The sequence below is a fragment of the Gallus gallus genome, chromosome 3, assembly GCF_016699485.2.
Source record: "Gallus gallus isolate bGalGal1 chromosome 3, bGalGal1.mat.broiler.GRCg7b, whole genome shotgun sequence".
NCBI lineage: Eukaryota > Metazoa > Chordata > Aves > Galliformes > Phasianidae > Gallus > Gallus gallus.
Window position 1 is genome coordinate 66,868,199 of NC_052534.1, and position 19,717 is coordinate 66,887,915.

Here is a 19,717-nt window from a genome sequence, read left to right on the forward strand (position 1 = left end):
GAAGTTAACGTGTTCAAAAACCGACTTCAGTGATCGATGCATATAAAACACTTTACTCCCTTCAAATCCTATGGGCCATTTATTTTTATTAGTACAGGACAAAAATCAAGGTAATAAACTATCAAACTCCACAAAGATACACAGTAATTATTTCTGTTAAGGGACCGTTTTTGAATCTCTAGATTTGCAATGCTGAAGTGAAAGACTACCTCGAGTAATTAATTCTTTAAAAAAAAAAAGAAGAAGAAAAAGGGCAAATCTACAATTCAGACCAAGGCTGAAAGCCTTCTGGAAAAGAAAAACGTAAGAGTTGAAATGACTTAGAAACAGACACAGTCAGCTCTGAGGCTGACTCTCTACACCTAACGTGAAAGGTCTCTATAAAAATCAGCATACTGTAACCATCTATCCACTAGGTTCCAGTCCTGCTGGATAACTACCAGAGCCTTTATCTGCACTAGGTCCACAATGGCAGCACAAGTTCTACAAGTTTTACTGTCTCAGCTCAAGTATCAAGAACAACATTGCACTCCTTCCTTTACTCAGCAGTTATTTTGTTGTTATTTTATTAGAGCAATTCCTTTACACTATAGTTTCTAAGGGAGTAATTCTTGGTTTTTGTTATTTAAATGAAAAAACATCATTTTATCACCAATCTCCACGTACAGCATTCCTAAATTCTACAGATATCCAGAAATATCCTATTGGAAATAGTCAGAGATCACTTGTCATACGAACTTCCCATAGGTTCCCTAACCATGTGAAATCAGATAACCTCAGATTTACTGCTTATGGAAAACCCTGTTTTCAGAGAGCCTTAGTAACACTTTCCAAGCACTCTGCCTCACTCATTTCTTGATATTACAAAAATATATTTTTTTATGTTGCCTTTTTGCATTTAGAAAGCCTAAAGCCTCTATGCACTTAAACTACCAGGAATTTTACTATTAGTGATCAGTGTCATGCAGTCTCTGCACGGCCTAGGATTAAACACTGCAAAATGCAATAGTAAGTGCATGTGTAAAGTTACTGAAAATTTACTCCCATTTCCCCTAACAGTTGATCGGGGAAGCTCAGACAGAACTATAGAACTATCTTAGAAAGAACAGCAAAGGCCAGTCAGAAACAACTGCTGTATAGAAGAACGGTGCAAGTAATACAAAAACAACAGCTAGTACCTAAGTGAAATACGATGATAACAAAGCACAAAATAAAAGAAGCCAGCCAAACAGCCAAACAAATTCAAGAACTATTCTAATTTCTTCACGCAGACAATATGATTCGTGGAGAAATGCAAAACAACTGACTCTAGCAAACCTCACCAGCTTTAATGCTCATGTTGCCATATGAATGATCAAACTCATGAAAACTGGAAATTTAACAGCAGACAAATGCTATTTTTAAAGGGAAAGACATTTTAAGTGCTTTTCAATTAAGGAACACAGCGTGCTTGTTAAGTCTTGTCAGTGAAACTTCAAAAGCTTTGGCTTTTGAATAAGCATTACCATAATTCATTAGGAATATGATCAGCTGCAGCAACATGAGTCAGAGATTGTCTTGGTTTCTTGTCTTCTATTAAGGAAAAATACATATTATTACAAACATTTCTTATTTTTGTATTGTGGAACTTCTGCATAAGAGATAGTTTGTTAAGAATGAAGACTTCCGAGGGAAAGTTTATTCCCATAAAAACAAGCTGGCAAGATTATGTATAACACTGCCATCTGGTGATTGTGCAATTATACAGTTAAAGAATGAAGGGTCAGTCCCGTTTAATTGAAATACTTGAGTTTTCGTGATTTAGAGCCAGCAGAGACTCCCTCAGAGATCATTGTGGATATTTAACGTGTTTTTCTCCTCCAATGTAATTGCCTTCCATTCCTGAAAGCGTTTGTTTATTACTTCTGTACAACACTGCAGATTTGATCTTTTGCTAGAAGTATGGCACGACATTTTCTTTCTTCTCAAGATGTGAATCATTGAAGAAGAGGTCTTTGATACTACATACTTGAAAATGGAGCTGTTTCTGTATTTATTACAATGACTGAACAGTTAATTGACACAAATTGTGCACATTTATGTAGATTTGTTATAGAAAATGGCATGAGAAAGTCACAGAGGAATTCCATAGCAGAAGGAATCACTGCGCTACTACAGAAGAGATACAGAATACGAATTACAAATAAAGGAAGAAAAGGCAATCCTGCAAAGTTGCAGGGAAGCTCAGACAGCAGGTCAGACAGCTGAAAACACTCTGATTCATTTGTTTTATTAATTTGCACTTTGCAAACTCACCCAGTCTGTTTATGTTTATCTAAAGATTATACAGACTGTTATGGAGAGACATTGCTCCACTAAAACAAACAAAAGTCAGTCAGAGTAAGGTGATGGTATAAGATATTCTTTTTCTCATATAATTTCAAGTACCAAATCCTGTGTTTGTAAGCGATTAGAGAAATATGTCATTTAGCATAAACACTGCTTCAGAAAACCGTCCAACCCATTTCCCAGTTACTCCACTGAGTAATCTTTACCTTAAACTTTACAAAGAGTGTTGGCAAATTTTCAATAAATATATAAAATACTCACAAGCTATGCATAACTTAAGATGTACTTACTGATTATTATTTTTCTTTTTTGCTAAAACACCTCAGTTTAAACAGTTTCAGGGCAAAGGAATATTTTTTTATAGTCATCACCCACTAAGATTACCTTGTCAAAAATTTTGAGCCTGCTGCCTTCAAAAAGTTACTCTACTGTTGGCTTTTATACTATGGGCCTTTTCCTTAAATTCTATTTCTGGAAAAAAGCACTTCGTCAAATGAATTGAGATGTATTTTTCTACACTTTTTTTTTTTTAATGCATTTTTCTTGTAATAAAAGCTTTTTTTTCCTAATCTTCTAGAGCATAACACATTAGGTTTGTATTTATTACTGCAATTTAAAGAATTTACATGGGAACACATTTTTATCTGTTTACTATAAGATCCAGAACGCTGTTAGCACCATACAGTAATAATCAGAAATTTGTTTTATTAAATACCTAAAAATATTTTTATTTATTCAGAATTTCCAAAGCCATTAAAATTAACTACTGAAAATATGTGCAATAATTCGGTTTTGGTGCTGAACAACTTAATGTAAACTTGTTAAAAATAATTCTATTCAAATGCAGGGACAAGTCTTGTCAGTGGTACACAAGGTTAGCTTATGTCCTCTGATTAAGTTCTTTATTTCCCTGTGAAATGTTTACTTTTAGAAATGAAAGTAAATGCTAACCTGGACTAATAGGTGGCCCAAGCTGGAGAAATGCGAGTCATTTTCTTTTATACTATTAATCTGCTTCATTAATTGCAGCAACATTTCAACAGCTCCTTTGTTGACCATTTCATTAAGGAGCACTGCATTTCCAGACATAAATTTTATAGCTCCCAAGCAATACAGGAGAGCTTCATTGTTTTTTTGTAGATCTTCAGTTCTCAGGACCTCCAACAAACAATCTAAAACAAAAATTGTTAATTTTAGGCTTTCTGAATAATATTTTAATGTTCAGTCGACAAAGAGATTAACAACTGGAAAAAAAAAAAGAACCAAGCCTCTTGTTGAACTCCTTCTATACTTTTCTAATAAATGGGCTAGAAAAATTGTGTATTTGGATCAAAACCAAGGAACAATTATTGATGAATAACCGAACAGGCCTGACTTCTTTCTCTCCAGACTTCAAGAACCAGCATCAGTTGTAAACACACTGTGGTAATCATTAAACTCTTCAGTCAAGATTTGAAAAAGTATGTATGCCTGGAATTATGTGTATTAAACTTGAGACATTCAAAGGGGTTTATTTTCTGGCTTTATTGGGTTTACATGACAAGTTTTCAGTAGTAGGGATGCTGCAGAAATGGCCTGTGTGGGCAAAACCCAGCATTGCCCTATGTCAGATCTGAGCCAGCTCCAGTTTCAGGAGTGTCTCAGGGAGAACAGATTAAAGAAAGAAAAACTGCTGCGTGACAGCAGATGGGAGAGAGGAGTGAAAAATCTGAAAGAAACAGTCCTGCAGACACTAAGGTCAGTGCAGCAGGGCAGGAGGTGCTCCGCTCCAGGCACCAAAATGAAGTTTCCAGGAGAGGCCCATAAAGGACCAGCCTGTCCCTGTGCAGCACATGGGCACTGTGCAGAGCAGGTCTCCACATGCAGCCACATGGAGGAGCCCAAGGAGCAGGCGCAGAGGGCGACCATGAAGGAGTGAAAGAAATGCAGTTATGAATTGCTCCATTCCCCTGTGCTACTCAGGGGCAGGAGGTAGAACACAGTGGATGTTTCAACATCTAAGATATAAATAATAAGAAAATTCATACCTAGTAACGTATCATTTTGAATGAGGTAGTCGTTTATTCCATTCCTGCAAACTTTAAATGCAAGCTTGCAGGCTCCGAGAAGATTTTTTCCATCCACTTTCATCTGCAAGAAAAATGTCATAAGAATCATAAGAATCACAACTAATACCTGCATACTATTCAGACACCACATTCTTACAGTAAAACTCTTAAAATCCAGCTAAAATCCTGATAGGATACAGAGCCACACTAAGAAGTTTGCAAAAATAAAAGGCACTGAAACCTAGCTAGCTGAAGCTCCCTTTAGCAAATTGTGCAGACTGATTCTGAAATAACAGAATATATATAAGCTATATATATATAAGCTTTTTATGTATTTTCTGCAGGTAGTATATGATTGTACATCTTTTTTTTTTCTAATTCACTCATCTAAAGAAATTCCACACGGGATTCAGTGGTTCTGCATCTATGGCCATACAACAAAGAAATCCAGTGCAACAATATATTTCGTAACCAAAGTTATTCTCAGATATTAGAAAAGATAGATCTTACAACACACTAAAGGTCACTGAGAGAAAGAAAAGCAAGAGTTACACCTGTAATGACAATCTCTTCCTTGTCTCTGCTTTTGAAGGTTTGAAGGGCAAATTCCTGCTGCCCAGGATTTTCAAAAGATGGAAAAGAGAAAGGAAAGATGGAAAAAATGAAGGAAAAAATGTTTGTAACAGAACATTTCTTTTAAGCATCACATAACACCTATGCAGTATCTGAACATATATCTTCTGACTAAAATAATGTATATCAACTTAAGGAAGAAAATTACTAATGTCTACAAAGCAATGCCAGGCGGTATCACTTCAGTAGTGATTGTCCATATATACTTTATAGAAGTTGAACTAGAAGGTTTAAGAGCACCAACTTAAGTGATAGTTCTAACCAGCAATATTAGGAAATATTGCCAGCATGTTATGCTGAATCTTAACACACAAAACCATTTTGATTAAATTCAGTTCTTAAAAACTCTCAGTCAGCACAGATGTACTAATTCCTAAGGTAAATCAAATGCCTGAAATTATATAGATAATTAAAGGTTCTACATGTAATCTTCCATAAAATCAGACAATCGAATGCAGATTGCTATTGAGGGAGAAAAAGCAGTCTGTAAGGGATGAGAGGACAGCTTCTATGGAAATGCGTATGTTCAAGCAAGATCACACTATACAGGAACACATATAACTTATGTTAAAGCTAAGCACAGATTTCAGTACCTTTTTCATAATTTTAAACTTCTAACCTATTGATTATACACATAAAAATATAGCATCACTGAGATTTCAGTGTATAATGTTGATGCTAAGACCCAGTAATTGTTTTAGCTTCCTGCTCCTTGTAGGAATACTATGGTTCTATAAACCACAAATCTATAAAAAGAAAAGGAATCTTAAACAGAATGGAATATTGCAGAAAAATATATTACCATCACGTTTCTCAAGTACAACTATGTTAATGAAACTACTGGGACATGGAATTCTTAGATCATGGCAACAGGTGACTCACCTTACCATGAATGAAAAATGGATAAAGCTTTTAGAAGCACACAACTGTTGTGTCACACTTGAATCAGAGACGACTTGTCACCACACTGACATTGCTAGCAACAAAAATGATGAATTCAAAACAATCACTTATCAAACTACTGACTCATACCAATGTACATCTATGAAACTGAGCACTTGTCTACTTCAAATTCTACTAATAATTCAGTCTTACTTTTATACTGCTTCTGATTTTACACCTTAGTTTTAGCACTAATTGAAGTTACTTATTTCAGTACCAATACATGTGTCTTTAAAAATCACTTGACTGTGGTTTTGGATACATCCCGTTCTTTCTGTTGTTTTTTTTGTTTGTTTGTTTTGTTGATTTTTTTTAAATAATAATTGTTATCTCTATCTTAAAAACCTTATTTTAAGGCATTCACAACTCTCACAATCAACCTCAGTGTCTCCAATGAAAATCTCTGCAATCTATCCTAGATTATCTTATGCTATAATGTACAGCTCTTTCCACAGTGATGTTAGAAAAACAGCTTATTTTTTCCTTTCTTTTCAAAAATATTTGAAGACAGTTAGCATGTACCTTCTTCATTCTACTCTACATCAGACAAACTTGATAGTCTCTACCAAATGTGCTTTTCAGATCTCTGACTATCTAAAACATACTTGCAGGCTTCCATCCATTATGTACTTCAAATGACTTGACTTCGCTCTGGATATAATTTTCCAGCTTATGTGCATCTCCCTTAATTATCAGCTTCATTTAGACCATATTTCCCTAGCTCGCTTAGACAAATATCTCACAAAATGATAACAAAAGCTTTAGAAGTGTAATTCAACGTGAGGGCTGCTACTAACATTACCTGACCTTGGAAATGTCCTTGACTTTTTAAATTGTTGTTTTATTAAAATCCTAGTGTATATATCTCAGCTTAGGATACCATCTCTTGTCCATGCATAAGCAATATATCAGCCACGATGCACCAACTACCATATTTGAGTCCCTACTTCCTTCCCCAGATGCAACTTCCCTGCAAAATATAGGCTCCAAAAGGCGCCCATCTGAATGAATGGGTGTAATTGTAAGGCAAGAAATTGCAATTAACAAACTGTTCATTTAAACACCTTTTAGAAGGATGAAATGAAAAGCTAAATACAAGTTGTAATCCACAGTTTTGAGCTTCACATTCTACCAAATAGCATTTTGAAACACTTACAGACAGAATAATTTTTGCCAGCTTCAGGCAAAGTGGATCCGAATCAATTTCTACAAGTTTATATAATGTCTTCAGAAGCATACTTCTTCGTTTAAATCTTTTTCCAAGCATATTTCCTTCATTCAAGACTTGATAGAGTTTGGTGCAAGCCAAACAAAGACTTTCTACGTTGTCTTCTAATTGAAGGGAGTAGGAAAGGAGAGAGAAATACAATAATAATCATCAGTGTCATCTTTTCCAGAGCATCTTAATAGACATAAACACAGGAGAACAAGATAAAGAATGCGTTGCATAAGAACAAAAACAAGGCAACCAATAAATCTTCGAGGATGATAACGCAGTTCTCAGAAACAATTGCATGTTGGCCTTTCAAAAAGAAAAGGGGCCAGAAATATGATTTGCTTTAGTTCCAGCCATTTCACGGGAAGGACATGATTAGATTTTACCTCTGAATAATATTTTGCTTACCTATAAAGAACATGTCACTACGAAAAAGTTTAATTCAGCGACTCACATTCCACAGTATCAGCACTAAGAAAGGAAAGGGTGAGTTGCACAGCTGTTTTCAAGTTCTCTGACAGCTGCCTTTTCTACACATCAGTTACAGGTGTTGGAATGAGAATCCTGCCTTTCAAAAATAACAGTATAGTTTGGAATCACTCAGAACTGTACAAGTGTTCCGTACCCATCTACATCTGCAAAATTATGCAAAAACAACAAAAAAAAATCTAATCTGTAGCATACACTACTGAATGCTGCTCAAGATACTGTAAACTAGAATCAATCATCCCTTAATTCAACATTTACCTTTAACTACTTGTAAAAACAAAACTGAAAAAAAAACATTTTAGAAACCTTTAAAATGGATTTCAGGGTTAAATCTTCCAAGCCTTATTTATTTTACTCAATTTTGCTTCAGTATTCTGGGTCATTGTACGCTTTTCTGAGTCATCTAACACTTTAAGCACAAGGGGAAATTTTCATTAAGACTTCCTCACTTTTCTAAACTTAGTTTAGACTTTCAATACAGCCCACGCTTAAAATAGTGAATCTATGAAGTACTTTATTTTTATACCTATTACCTCATCACTGACTGTTAAATTGGCAGAGCTATGACCTCTAACACAAGTTAATTTAATTAGACAAGATGTTCTCTTAACCAGTGTTTTTTTATTTTACGCTGCTAAGTTACTGATCCTATTAAAGCATAAACGACTACACTGTTCAACCACAGTTCTTCTGTAGTAAATGAGTCTTGTGTCTCCTCCAGGAATTAAAACAGAAAATACATACTTTCAGCAACAGTGTTACCCACCACTTTCCAGTTCATGCAGAATTGGTAGGACCTTCATATGCCAAAAGCTTTTTTCCTCTTCTGATTCATCTGTTCTCATATCATCCTCTAATCCTTCAAAATACATTCAAAACAGAAGCATATATCCAGTGAAGATTTCAACTTCTACACAAATAAATCATTACAAACACTTCATTCATCACTCAGGAAAAAAAAAAAAACAAGCTAAAAATATCTGATTTTGTTACACTCTGGGCTATTCTACCAATTCAAGGTTTTTTTGTGTGTGTTTGTTTACAATTCCTCAAAAACAGGAGTTTTGCAAAAAAATAGATGGAGAAATGTTTTGATGTGTAAAGCTGCCCTATAAATCCAGATTTGTTTCTGTTTGCTGACATTAATGTTTCATTTGACTGCTGAACTGGAAGGTAACAACTACATTTACACCACTGTGTTTTTCAGCTCTTTATCTGTGCGACAGCTTATTCTGTGTTAAAAACATCCATACTACAGACAGCCCTCTAAGGTTAACAATTTTATCTAGGACACATGTACAATATTACACTGAGCTTCATTAGCTGACACTTTGTTCTTAACCAAGAAGTAAGGGAAAAATTCTTACTACTTACTACATTCTGTTAGTAACTCTAACCACCTCAAACAATCAGTTTTTTAAATCTTCCTAAGTTTGGGTAAAATGCATTCTTCTCTCTTGTTTTTGTTACACGTTACACAGTTTCTAGCACAGTCGGTATTTTGGGAGAGAAATAGCAAAGTGCAGATATCTGAAAGATGTCCTGTCTCCAATAAGCATGACAAAGTTTGAAGTCAAACCATTTCCATTTTTCTTGTCCACCCTCTACCAACTTACTACAAAGTTAATGAAAAAGAGCTACTGTTCACTGTCAGAAACCTTGTCCACTTCACAAAGAGAAGTTTTAAGAAAAAGAAAGCAGCAGCTTTTTTTTTTTTTTTTTTTTTTAATGGAGTTCTTTTTAAGGAAATACAAAAAAAAAAAGTCTATCTAACAGGAAGTTAAAACTTGGTAGGTCAAAAAATCAGTGATGTGAAATTCTTCAGGAAACAAAACATTTTCAGATTGGATAAGGTAGGTGGTAAAAAAAAATGGTTATTAAAAAAAACAAGATTCCAGGATTGACTTTCATCAGTGGGAATTATTCCAATTTGCTGAACATCCTTTTTACTTTCACCTGGCACTATGTGAAGTGATAGAATTCTAGCCTTGGCCATTGGCCCACTCCTGGAGAGTCAGTGTTCCTAGGCAATTTGATGTTGAAAGGGGCTAACAATTGCTTACAAGGTACACTTAGACATAATTTTGGAGTTTGAGATTAGGTTATGTTCCTTATCTCTTGGCAACCAAAGTTATTATAGTGTTGCTGTTCTGTTATGGGCTTTTTAGTTGGTGAAACAAAAAGGAGTGTGTTAATTTTTTCTTTCTTTCTTTCTTTTTAATACATAAATGAGTCACACAAGTCCATTAAATAACATGAGACTGGCATGTGTATGCATTTAAGCAACAGATCTACTCTTCTTTTTAAATGACAGTATAAATTCTTATCTTGTCCAAGCACAATAATAATCCTAAAACAAACGAACAAAATATTGTGTTACATGAAAACATTGATATAAAGAGGTTTGCATCTTGGGAACATTGTATCTCAGATCTTAAAAAAAATAAAGTAACAGCAAGTTGGCCTATCAGACTCACAAATACACACTTGAGATGTATGAAACATGCCAGTTCTCAGAAAATAATATTTAAAATCTGCTATGTAAAAATTAGCAAAATGCATCCCTACAAAGGAATCCAGAATTGGAATCTTCAGCTAATATAGTAGGACAAAGCTTTGTTAATTTCCAGGCAGCTATGTCAGCTTACACAAAGTGATAAGTTGATGAAGTGTTAACGGAAAAACCTCGTGAACGTTGTTCCTGTACACCAACAACACTAAAAATGCAATATATTTAGAAAGCCATATATATCATTCAGTGAAAAAAAATATCTCCAAATCATAGTATTTAAATTAGATATATTTGAATGTATTTCACATCTGCAAACAACAAAAGGAAAAGATGTAGCAAAGAAAAAAAAGTTTCTTGACTGGAGACCGAAATGTTTTATATAAAGTACCTGTTAATCTTCTCTTCCAGCCTATACTGCTTGGTTGGGATGCAACTATGCCGTGCTTTTTCATCTGGTTACTAAAAGACACAACATACATGTGCACAGAAAGTACATCAGAATACAACGCCTACTTCACATGCAATACAAGATCTGTGTATTAATAACTAACTGGAAAATACACATTATTTTTACTAATGTGTTAATTAGCTGCTCATTAAATATGATACATAAAAACAACCTCCAGTATGTATTACAGAAAGCTCTTTCAGAACTACTGACTTATTTACACCACAAGAGGTCACCCTTATGGAACACAAACTAACACATTTCCACTTGTACAATAAGACTGAAAGCTAACCAAACTAAACTCAGAGATTCAATTTTTATCATCAGTGTCATTAACTGAATATGAGCTCAACTAATTTTAAACTGCAGGTTCGTTCATTCCCAAGGACAATTGCTTCTTCTGATAGAACTAACACTTCTAGGAAATTTAATGAGAATTTTCAAAGAAACAACCCCCTTGATAAACTTCAATGTAAATACAAGAATTTTCAGGCCAGCATGCGAACTGTTTCTAACCATATAATGGTCACTGATTTTGTTAGTAAAAGAAACATGCTATGTTATATGTTGTATCTCTTTTTTTGTTTGTTAGTGATACCATAATTCTAGTTGGTTAGTCTTCGACCACAGTAAACTACTACATACATCTTTGATAAATTTATTGTTTGTGTGCCTATGCACCCAAGTAGCACTGATCTAAATATATTATTAAACATTTTATTAATTTACTATTAAAATAGAAATCTTTCCTCTCTTAAGTTATAGAGACGAAGACTTCTGTCTTCAGTACATTTTCTACTCTCAGTACATGTTTAATTTAACACTCCTTATTCCATTTATAGTCCACGTACCAATACCACCTAACCCCCTAAATTTCCTTCTAAGGCTGATAGAGGAGTGTTTGCAACGTTATTTCAATTTTTTTAACCTGTTAATTTAGTTGCTATAAAGCTTAAAGCTAAACTGTTTTTTAAGTGGTTTGCTGGATTGCCGCCTAAATCCTGTCTGCCAGTCCAGACAGAGCTGTAAGTCATCCTATCAACAGATGGAGACAGAATAAAACACAAAGCTCATGTAAGATCACTTCCCTATCAAAGAGACTGGAAAGCTGACTGCTATCAGTCAAAATTTCCCAAGCAATCATATTACAGAGGAACATTCACTTCATTATGTCTAACAGTGAGTCATGCTTTCCTTTACAGCATGAATATAAAAGTTCTCTAGAATCCAAATGCTTATACAAAGTATCCTGAAATTCTTTCACCTCATGTATGGCAGTTCATAGTCAGCTGAGGAAGCAAGTGTTTGCATCCCTAAAACAGACCAACATGTGTAGATACACAGTTTAAGAAACAGGCTTCTATAGGAGATGTTAAATACAATTTAGTGTATTGATACAAACCAACACTTGGCTTCATTTATGTAAGTTGTCCTACAAACCTCAGAATTTTCAGAAATGACCCTGAGGTCTTGCTTTCCCTGAAATGAAGACTATAACCTCAGAAAGGGACGCTAAATAAGTAAGATAATAGTAACTACTTCAGTCACCTAACATAGACATACTCAGAAATCAGTATAATAACAAAGATATGTAGGCACGGTGACACTACCTGCTTATATGAATACAGATGTCTGAGTTTGATCTCCTCAGAAAAAAAGTTAGTAAACTTTATCCCATTCATGTCTCTTCCCCTAAAACATTAATCCATAGGAAGAGTCCAAGAAACTTCAACAGAAACAATCCTACAAGTTTTATAGGATATAAAATGAGCTGAATAGAAGAGACACTGAAGGAAAGGATGTGATAACGTCAACAATTACCAGATACAGAGTATACACATGGGCAACACAGGGAAAGATCGTATCAAAGTCTGAACTTTGGGGGGGAAAAAAAAGAAAGAAAAAAGTTTGGTTGGAACCTATGATTCCTTAAACAATAGTATCAATAGGTTTAAAGACATAGCATGCATAAAAAGGAGATTGATGCATTGCTGGTATTCACAGAATCACCAAGGTTGGAAAAGACCTCCAAGATCAAGTCCAACCATCCACCTACCACCAATATTTCCGCACAAAACCATGTCCCTTAGCACTACATCTAAACATTTCTTGAACACCTCCAGGGACAGCGACTTCACTGCCTCCCTGGGCAGCCTGTCTATACTTCTGAGAAATGTCCTTATAAATTAATTAGCTTACCACGAACTCTCATTATTTGAAGAAAGAGAATACCCTGAATATATACATAAGTACGAGCAACTAGTGGGCCTGCTTATCTTCAGAATATGAACAATTCATGAGTTTTGTGAGAGTATAAAATCTCTTTTATGTATCTTTACCATGCTGTCAACTCCATTTCAGTCAGAGACTTTTGCTTCTTTGTTATCTTTATACTCTCATGTAAGACTGAAACTTAAGTAGCAAGATCTTGTTAAGAACTTTGCAGTTAAAATGTAATCAACCTACTCTAAAAAATAAGTTACCTAATATTGAAGGGAACTGGCTTGTCAAGAGGGTGGTTGCCTTGGAAACAAAGTCAATTGGCAGAAATCTGATCAGCTGAGAAGGGATTCATCAAGAAAATCAACTGACAGACTCTGGTGATTTACAGAAGAGAAATAACTTGACAACTGGTTCATCTCTACCCCTCTCATACAAGGGAGATGATAGCATTCCCTGTGAGGAACATTGTTTTCTTGAATGTACTCAGACTATGATGACTTTCAAAAAGAATGAGCCAGCAGTGCAGCAGTGGTATTTTTCCTCTGCAGAATAATGTATACTGAATTGAAAACAGCATTCATTCAGAAACCAAATTTATATGTTTGCTTGCTCTTTCTAACTATGATCCTTGTTAATGGCATTCCAGGGAATAATACATTTCTAATAACTGCATCCTGAAGGCAAAGAATTAGGTTACCTCTCTCTAAAAATGCTGCTTATGTCAGCAAAGTCTGGCTCACAAATGTGAGTGTAAGAGTCCAACAAAGAAACAGTGCTTGGACTCCTTCCTCATACCGTGAGACCCTGTACGTCTCAGAAAGAGCTTGCCTCTTTGCTTGTAAAATAAAGGAGTTGGGCAACGGGTCTGAGGTTTGGGACACAGCTCTCTACATACTTAAACCATTAGCATGGTCTCTGTGGTGGTTTTGGCCCAAGGCAGTTAGCACTCCCCTTGACAAAGGTCTAGACTTGGAGGACAGACAAGCAGGGGCAGGGACATTCCCAGCTGGTACTTTCTGTGGGAGAGGGAAGGGGCTAAAAAAATCCTTTCATTGTATTAACATAAATCACATCAGCAGTTGGCCATCAAGCCAGAGACAGAGTCCTCTTTTGCTGTTATTAATCAGTAGTACAGAGGTAGTCCTGGTGCAACAGTCATCATCTAGCTGCTACTTAAGTGAGGTATACAGCCCAATACTAACATATGTTAGTGCTTCTCTACAGAATTGTCTCTAACAATCATGTTTGATCAGTGAGGTACCAAAGCTCAACTAGAAAGAAAACTGTGTGATCACCTCTATTTATTTATTTTAACTGGAAGGCACTTCCTTTGGATATCACCCTCTCATTATGATGAAGTCCTTGTAACACCTACATATTCTTAAAACTTCAGTAGACAAAACTAAAAAAAAAAATATGGAAATGGAAAGAGAGAGAAGTACAGTAACAGAGGTAATGCAGTAAAGAATAGAGAATGAGGGTTAGTGTTCAAAGAGTAGGAATAACTGGGGATGAGCAAGAGTGGGTATGGAAAAGGCTGTAAGCCTCTCATTATCCAATTCTGCAAGCGTCAACATCTCATGCATCTCTGCTCCCCTAGAAATTATGAGCCTCTCTTCTTGCACCCACGTAAACTATCCCCTGTAAGACAGAATCTCAACAGAGTCTTGTGAAGGCAGTGAGCTATTACCATACATATGACACATAGATAGCATGCTCTGGGCAAGTGCTGTAAGGAAGTCATACAAAGGTGACACTAGCTGGGGTATGGAAGTATTTATTTTTTCCATTTATAATCAAGGAAATTAAGATGAATTATCAACTTATGTGATCTGGAAGATAACTAGATTCCACAGAGCACCCTTAGCTGTGTGAAGATTTCAACAGAACCAAACTGACTTCCACTGACAAAAACTGAAGGAATTAACATGCAAGAAGTTTCTGGAGACTGACTAACAAAACAATATTTTCCCTCCCTCTGCTCCATACAAAACTTTTGAAATATTAGTAAATCTCAAACATCAGCAACATTTAGTCCAGAAGAGGTAACTTAGAAGACAGCTTGGAAAGACACCACGCTGTCTGCTTAAAATGCCACCTGCAGAATATACACTAATACTAAAATTCACATGCATTTTACACAAGTTTTATAAAAATATGAAACAAAACATTGTCTAGTTTGCCCAAAGGCTCATCTTCAACTGCTCTTTATAGTATACGAAAAGACATAAAACTTGTAAGTATGGACACTCACAGAAAGACCTCTTCATAAGTTCTTTCCTGATAACAAGCCCTAGTCTATGTTGCTGCCACACAAAAGATCTCTTATGACCCACGTGCTTTCATTCACCTAACCTACAGTACCCAAAACCTTGTCTTCAAACATCCAGAAGAAAACCAAACTTTTCTCAAGGAAAGTAGAATAGGCAATGAAATAAAATGCAGATTGTTTATATATAAGTAAAAGCACTGAACAAACATATGCTGCATGCGTTGGGAAGTCAGACTTGATATCACTACATCCAAAACCAAGAATCCTTGGTTCTAAGTAATGAGAAGAACAGATTCAGAGCAATGCTAAGCAGATCCTGGCAGCCCATTCAGGCAAGCCAGAGGTATCAAAAGGGCTATGAAGCACAAAGGGATTCCTGCCAGAATAGATCACAGCTGTCTCTGTCTCCCCCCGTAGTGGGTAATCCTGAAACAGTTACGCCATTTTAGAGACTGTTTGACGTGTTACTGGCCTATCTGTTCAGAGAGTGATTACATCTACACTATAATTCAGGTTTATTTTTAATGCTAGCAGTATACAGGACAACATACCTTCTACTGAAGAGGATCATTTAAATATTTAAGCAAGTCTACATTTTCCTTTCAACCAAAGATTCCAAATTTCTGTATGGGCTATAAATGGAAAAACTGCAAGGATATGCTGTGAAAGTAATACAAAATCAATGAGTGATTAATAAGAACATCCACGGCTAAGTAAACTAGTTTTCTTCCTTTGAGTGCCTGTCATACTATGTGTGATTTCATAAACAAAAGTCATACAGTGATGATTTCCACAGGCATAAAAAATACGATCTGGAATAGCGTCTCAGTCTTTGAGTCTTCATTCAGCTGGACAACACTACACTGTGACGCTTCAGAAAGATCACACTGCCTATTAAAACATGAACAGAACAACAGAACTTCTTGACAGCCACACAGAACTCATGTACAGGCATGCAGCTACTTGCACTGTGATTGAAAAGACTTAGCTAAAATCATGAGGGCAAAGGGGAGAAGGAAGAGCTCTTTTCATACAAACCAACAATAAATTTCCCTGGTCAAGAAGTAATTTTCCTAGTACAAAACAACAGCAGCCATAAAGTCTTTTTGAATATGTTCGTGTCGACTACATAGGAAGAAATAACACTACATGTAATGTCTAACGCTTGCTAAGTAGATCTAATTGTGGAAAATATGGCTTAGGGAAACACCTCACAGACAAATAGCTTTGGTAAACACAACTCTGTGAAAGATAAACTCTTTGATACTCCCCTAGAGAAAAATATAAAGCGAGTAAAAAGAGTCATCTTGTCCTTGAAGAAAACAGAAGGACCTGCTGTAAGAACCTGAAACTTTTCTGCTCCCCTAGCGAACGATAAAGGGATATCTTCTTACATAGGCTAAGAATAAAGGCTGTCCTATGTTCACTACAGACCAAAGTACTTTTGCGGAACCAGAAATGAGAGATGGGGCTTGGTACACACAAGTATATTGAAAAGAGATCTTGAATTAAGGGAAGGGTTCTGTGTCTCCAAACTTAAAGATACAAGAGGTCCTGAAAACAAACAGGATAGGTCATGTTAGCACCAAATATAAACCACGTCCTGCCACATCTTACCTGTAATATTTTACTGAGTAAGAGGAACTGGAGTTACTTAGGAGACACACACATGCTTCCCTTACTAGACTATAGGAAACTCCCTCCAAAAACTTTTTTGTTGACATGTATAACAAGCAAAACATCAGAACATTCAGGTTCTGAAAAAAATACTTTGATGTCACTGTAGACCTACCATTGGTGATCCACCAATTTTAAACTCCTGATATTTTCCCCCCACAGAGTATACAAACCCCCAAGAAAAACACTGCTGAAAAATGAATTATTTATGTTAATTCCATGCACAGCATTTTTGGGTATGTAACATAGCATTGGTATTTTCTATCAGTATTAGAAATAAATAATGCATACATCTGACATAATTTCCTGCTTAGCTGCAGTACATTGACAGAAGAACTGAACACTTCTATCAGATAAGGACCTTAAGCCTTCAAAACACAAAAATGTTCCCCCTTTATCCTAGAGGAAGGGCAACTTGTTTAAGGCTTCTGGATGTCAGGAAAAATTGAAGGGCTACAGCTGTACAAAACATTAAATCAACAGTTGCAAACTTGACTCAGAAGAGATGCTACAAATTTCATTGAGTAAACATTAAGAACACAAGCAATTCAGAAGTGTATGTGTGTGCTGTATGTTTATTTTACTCATGGCTCAGAGTCACACTGGCTATGAACAATATTGTCCATCTGTGCTACAATATTCATTAAATCTAAAAGTTATCTTGAGGCAGAAATGGGTTAGACACTGAACAGTCCAACACTGCTCTTAGAGCTGTTGATATTTATAGGGAAACTAAGTACTAAGTCCTGCATGTCTTCCCCAAGATTCAATAAATACACACCACTTAAAATTATACTGAACATCTAACTCCCATTGGAGTAATTATACTTTGAAAGCCAACTATTCAAGACCATTATCCTTGTTTCTTTTAGATATACAATTAGAAAAGCTATCCATTATAAAAACAACAACAACAAACCAACATCAAAAAATACCAACCAGATACTTCTAATGTGAGTGCTTCATGAAGACAACAGTAACTTAGAGTTTAAGATGCAAAACAACAGTTTTTCCATTGCAACAGAAATTACGGCTGCTAAAATTTCACATTGTGAGTTTGAAGCAGTACCACACCAATCAGTTGGATAGAAAAGCAGTAGTCAGGAGGACTCGACCTGATAATTATACAGGGGGACCTATGTGGGCACTCAGTATTCCAGCAATAGAGCATAAATTAACATCCATAGTTCAACTCAAATTTCACACCAGTTGAAATGCAATCAGAATTTGACACCCTGGGGAAAAAAAAAAAAAATTAAAAAAACCCACTACTCAAGCAAAACAAACAACAACAAGAGAACACAGCACCACACACTAAGGCACTCAGTTTTGCTTGATCAAGGCTCACACGCACACTCTACTTAAAGCCTTCTAATAACAACGGGTGTACTCCACAGTGGAGTCAATCATCCAAACATTGTGAATATTAGACAAAAAATGGACCAGAAATTCAGCCTGTCTCTCCAGACATGTAGTCTGCTGTAATTCTTGTCTTAACATGAAGATGGCCTTACAATGCTTTTAAAAAAGCATTAAAAAAAAAAAAAAAAAGAACAACCTGAAGAGTAAGAACAGTTCCATGGGTACTTAAGAAACTATTCAGATTATACGTGTAAAAAACACTGTATGTTATGCAAATCTTGTTCATTAAAAAATCCAATTGATATTTTGAAACTAAGCAACTAATAGGAATTGTTTTTATCTTTTGGCAAAATCAGAAAAAATAATAATAATTCATTCTGATAGGAAGAAAATTCCATGTGCCAATTAATATTTGCATTTCCTATTAACCCATTTACTATTACTTAATTATACTATCCAGATATTTTATGTTGCCAAAAGTTTTCTGTGTTGTCACTCATTGGTTGAACAGGGAATATGGTTTTGAATTTGTTTTATTTTAAACAAGGCAATTTCTTCCTGACCCATAACATAGTAGCTAAAAGACACTATAGTTTTATACGAAGTGCTACTTCACTGAGCTACTTATGAGAATGTATTTCTATTTAGCTCAACTGCTAAACTTTCTATGATGTCACCTCAGGAGACAAACACTGTAGATATAAACACAAGAAAGAAACAAGTAATAAATATGCCTCAAAGAAAAAAAAGAATAACAGCCCAAATTTTAAAGACTACTTTTCTTTTAGTAAACATAAAGGAGACAGTGTATTACTTGCAGACAGCTAAAATAAGCATAATTTAGAGTATTAAACCAATTAGATAAATCTCCAATCAGTCCTGTTTCCTGGTTACGATTTTCAAGTGCATACAATAATTGAAAAAGTGTACTTGATGATACAAATGTCCTGAAATTATTTCACCACCAGAAAAGACAAAAGAAGAAAAGGAGTGAAAACTGTAACTGAGATTCGGATACCATTGATAAGAGCAAAAATAACAGTACAAAGGTAACGTAATTTGCAAAAGTGTGTTGACAAATAGGCCAACTATACTCTGAGTCATCCTGAGGATGAACAAATAACAATTCCTCTGTAAAAACAATCGTGAGCACAGTCCATTACTTACGACAGCTCCAGCAATAAAAAGAATACAGCATTCTGTTTATACAGGCTATTAAAGAACTTTGTGTGCATGTTAAATAGTATGGTTTACAAGAATAACAGAAGATGATTAGAACCCTTTATCCTCATCTTTCTTATTCTTCACAGTCTTTGCATTTTATACCTAATATAAAAAATATTCTTAACAGTATCTATTTGTGGAAGAGTATCTTTAGGCAAGCAGACAACTGATAGATGAATTATAATCTTAAAAAAAAAACCACCTAAAATAAAAGCCTAAATATATTTGAGTCTGAAAAGCATGGCATCTTCATCTATCTTACTTGACTCTTGCATAAGCATTCTTATTCTAAAGAAAATGTCAATCTAAATTCATTATTATTAAAGCCTTACCTAGACTGTGA

General features: G+C 35.3%; 1 protein-coding gene across 14 annotated transcripts in view; it reads right to left on the reverse strand.

Annotated features, from left to right (window-relative positions):
- ARMC2 (armadillo repeat containing 2) overlaps positions 1-19,717 on the reverse strand; it is a 95,314-nt gene that overhangs the window by 27,175 nt on the left and 48,422 nt on the right. For 13 of the 14 annotated variants that reach the window (XM_046939605.1, XM_040698336.2, XM_040698339.2 and 10 more), the window contains 5 exons: positions 10,557-10,627; positions 8,423-8,515; positions 7,108-7,283; positions 4,356-4,458; positions 3,280-3,500 (listed from right to left, as the gene is read on the reverse strand). In XM_046939605.1, coding sequence (XP_046795561.1) covers positions 3,280-3,500; positions 4,356-4,458; positions 7,108-7,283; positions 8,423-8,515; positions 10,557-10,627 — 664 coding nt within the window. The remainder of the gene's footprint in view (positions 1-3,279; positions 3,501-4,355; positions 4,459-7,107; positions 7,284-8,422; positions 8,516-10,556; positions 10,628-19,717) is intronic. The other variant, XM_040698338.2, reaches the window with a different exon arrangement.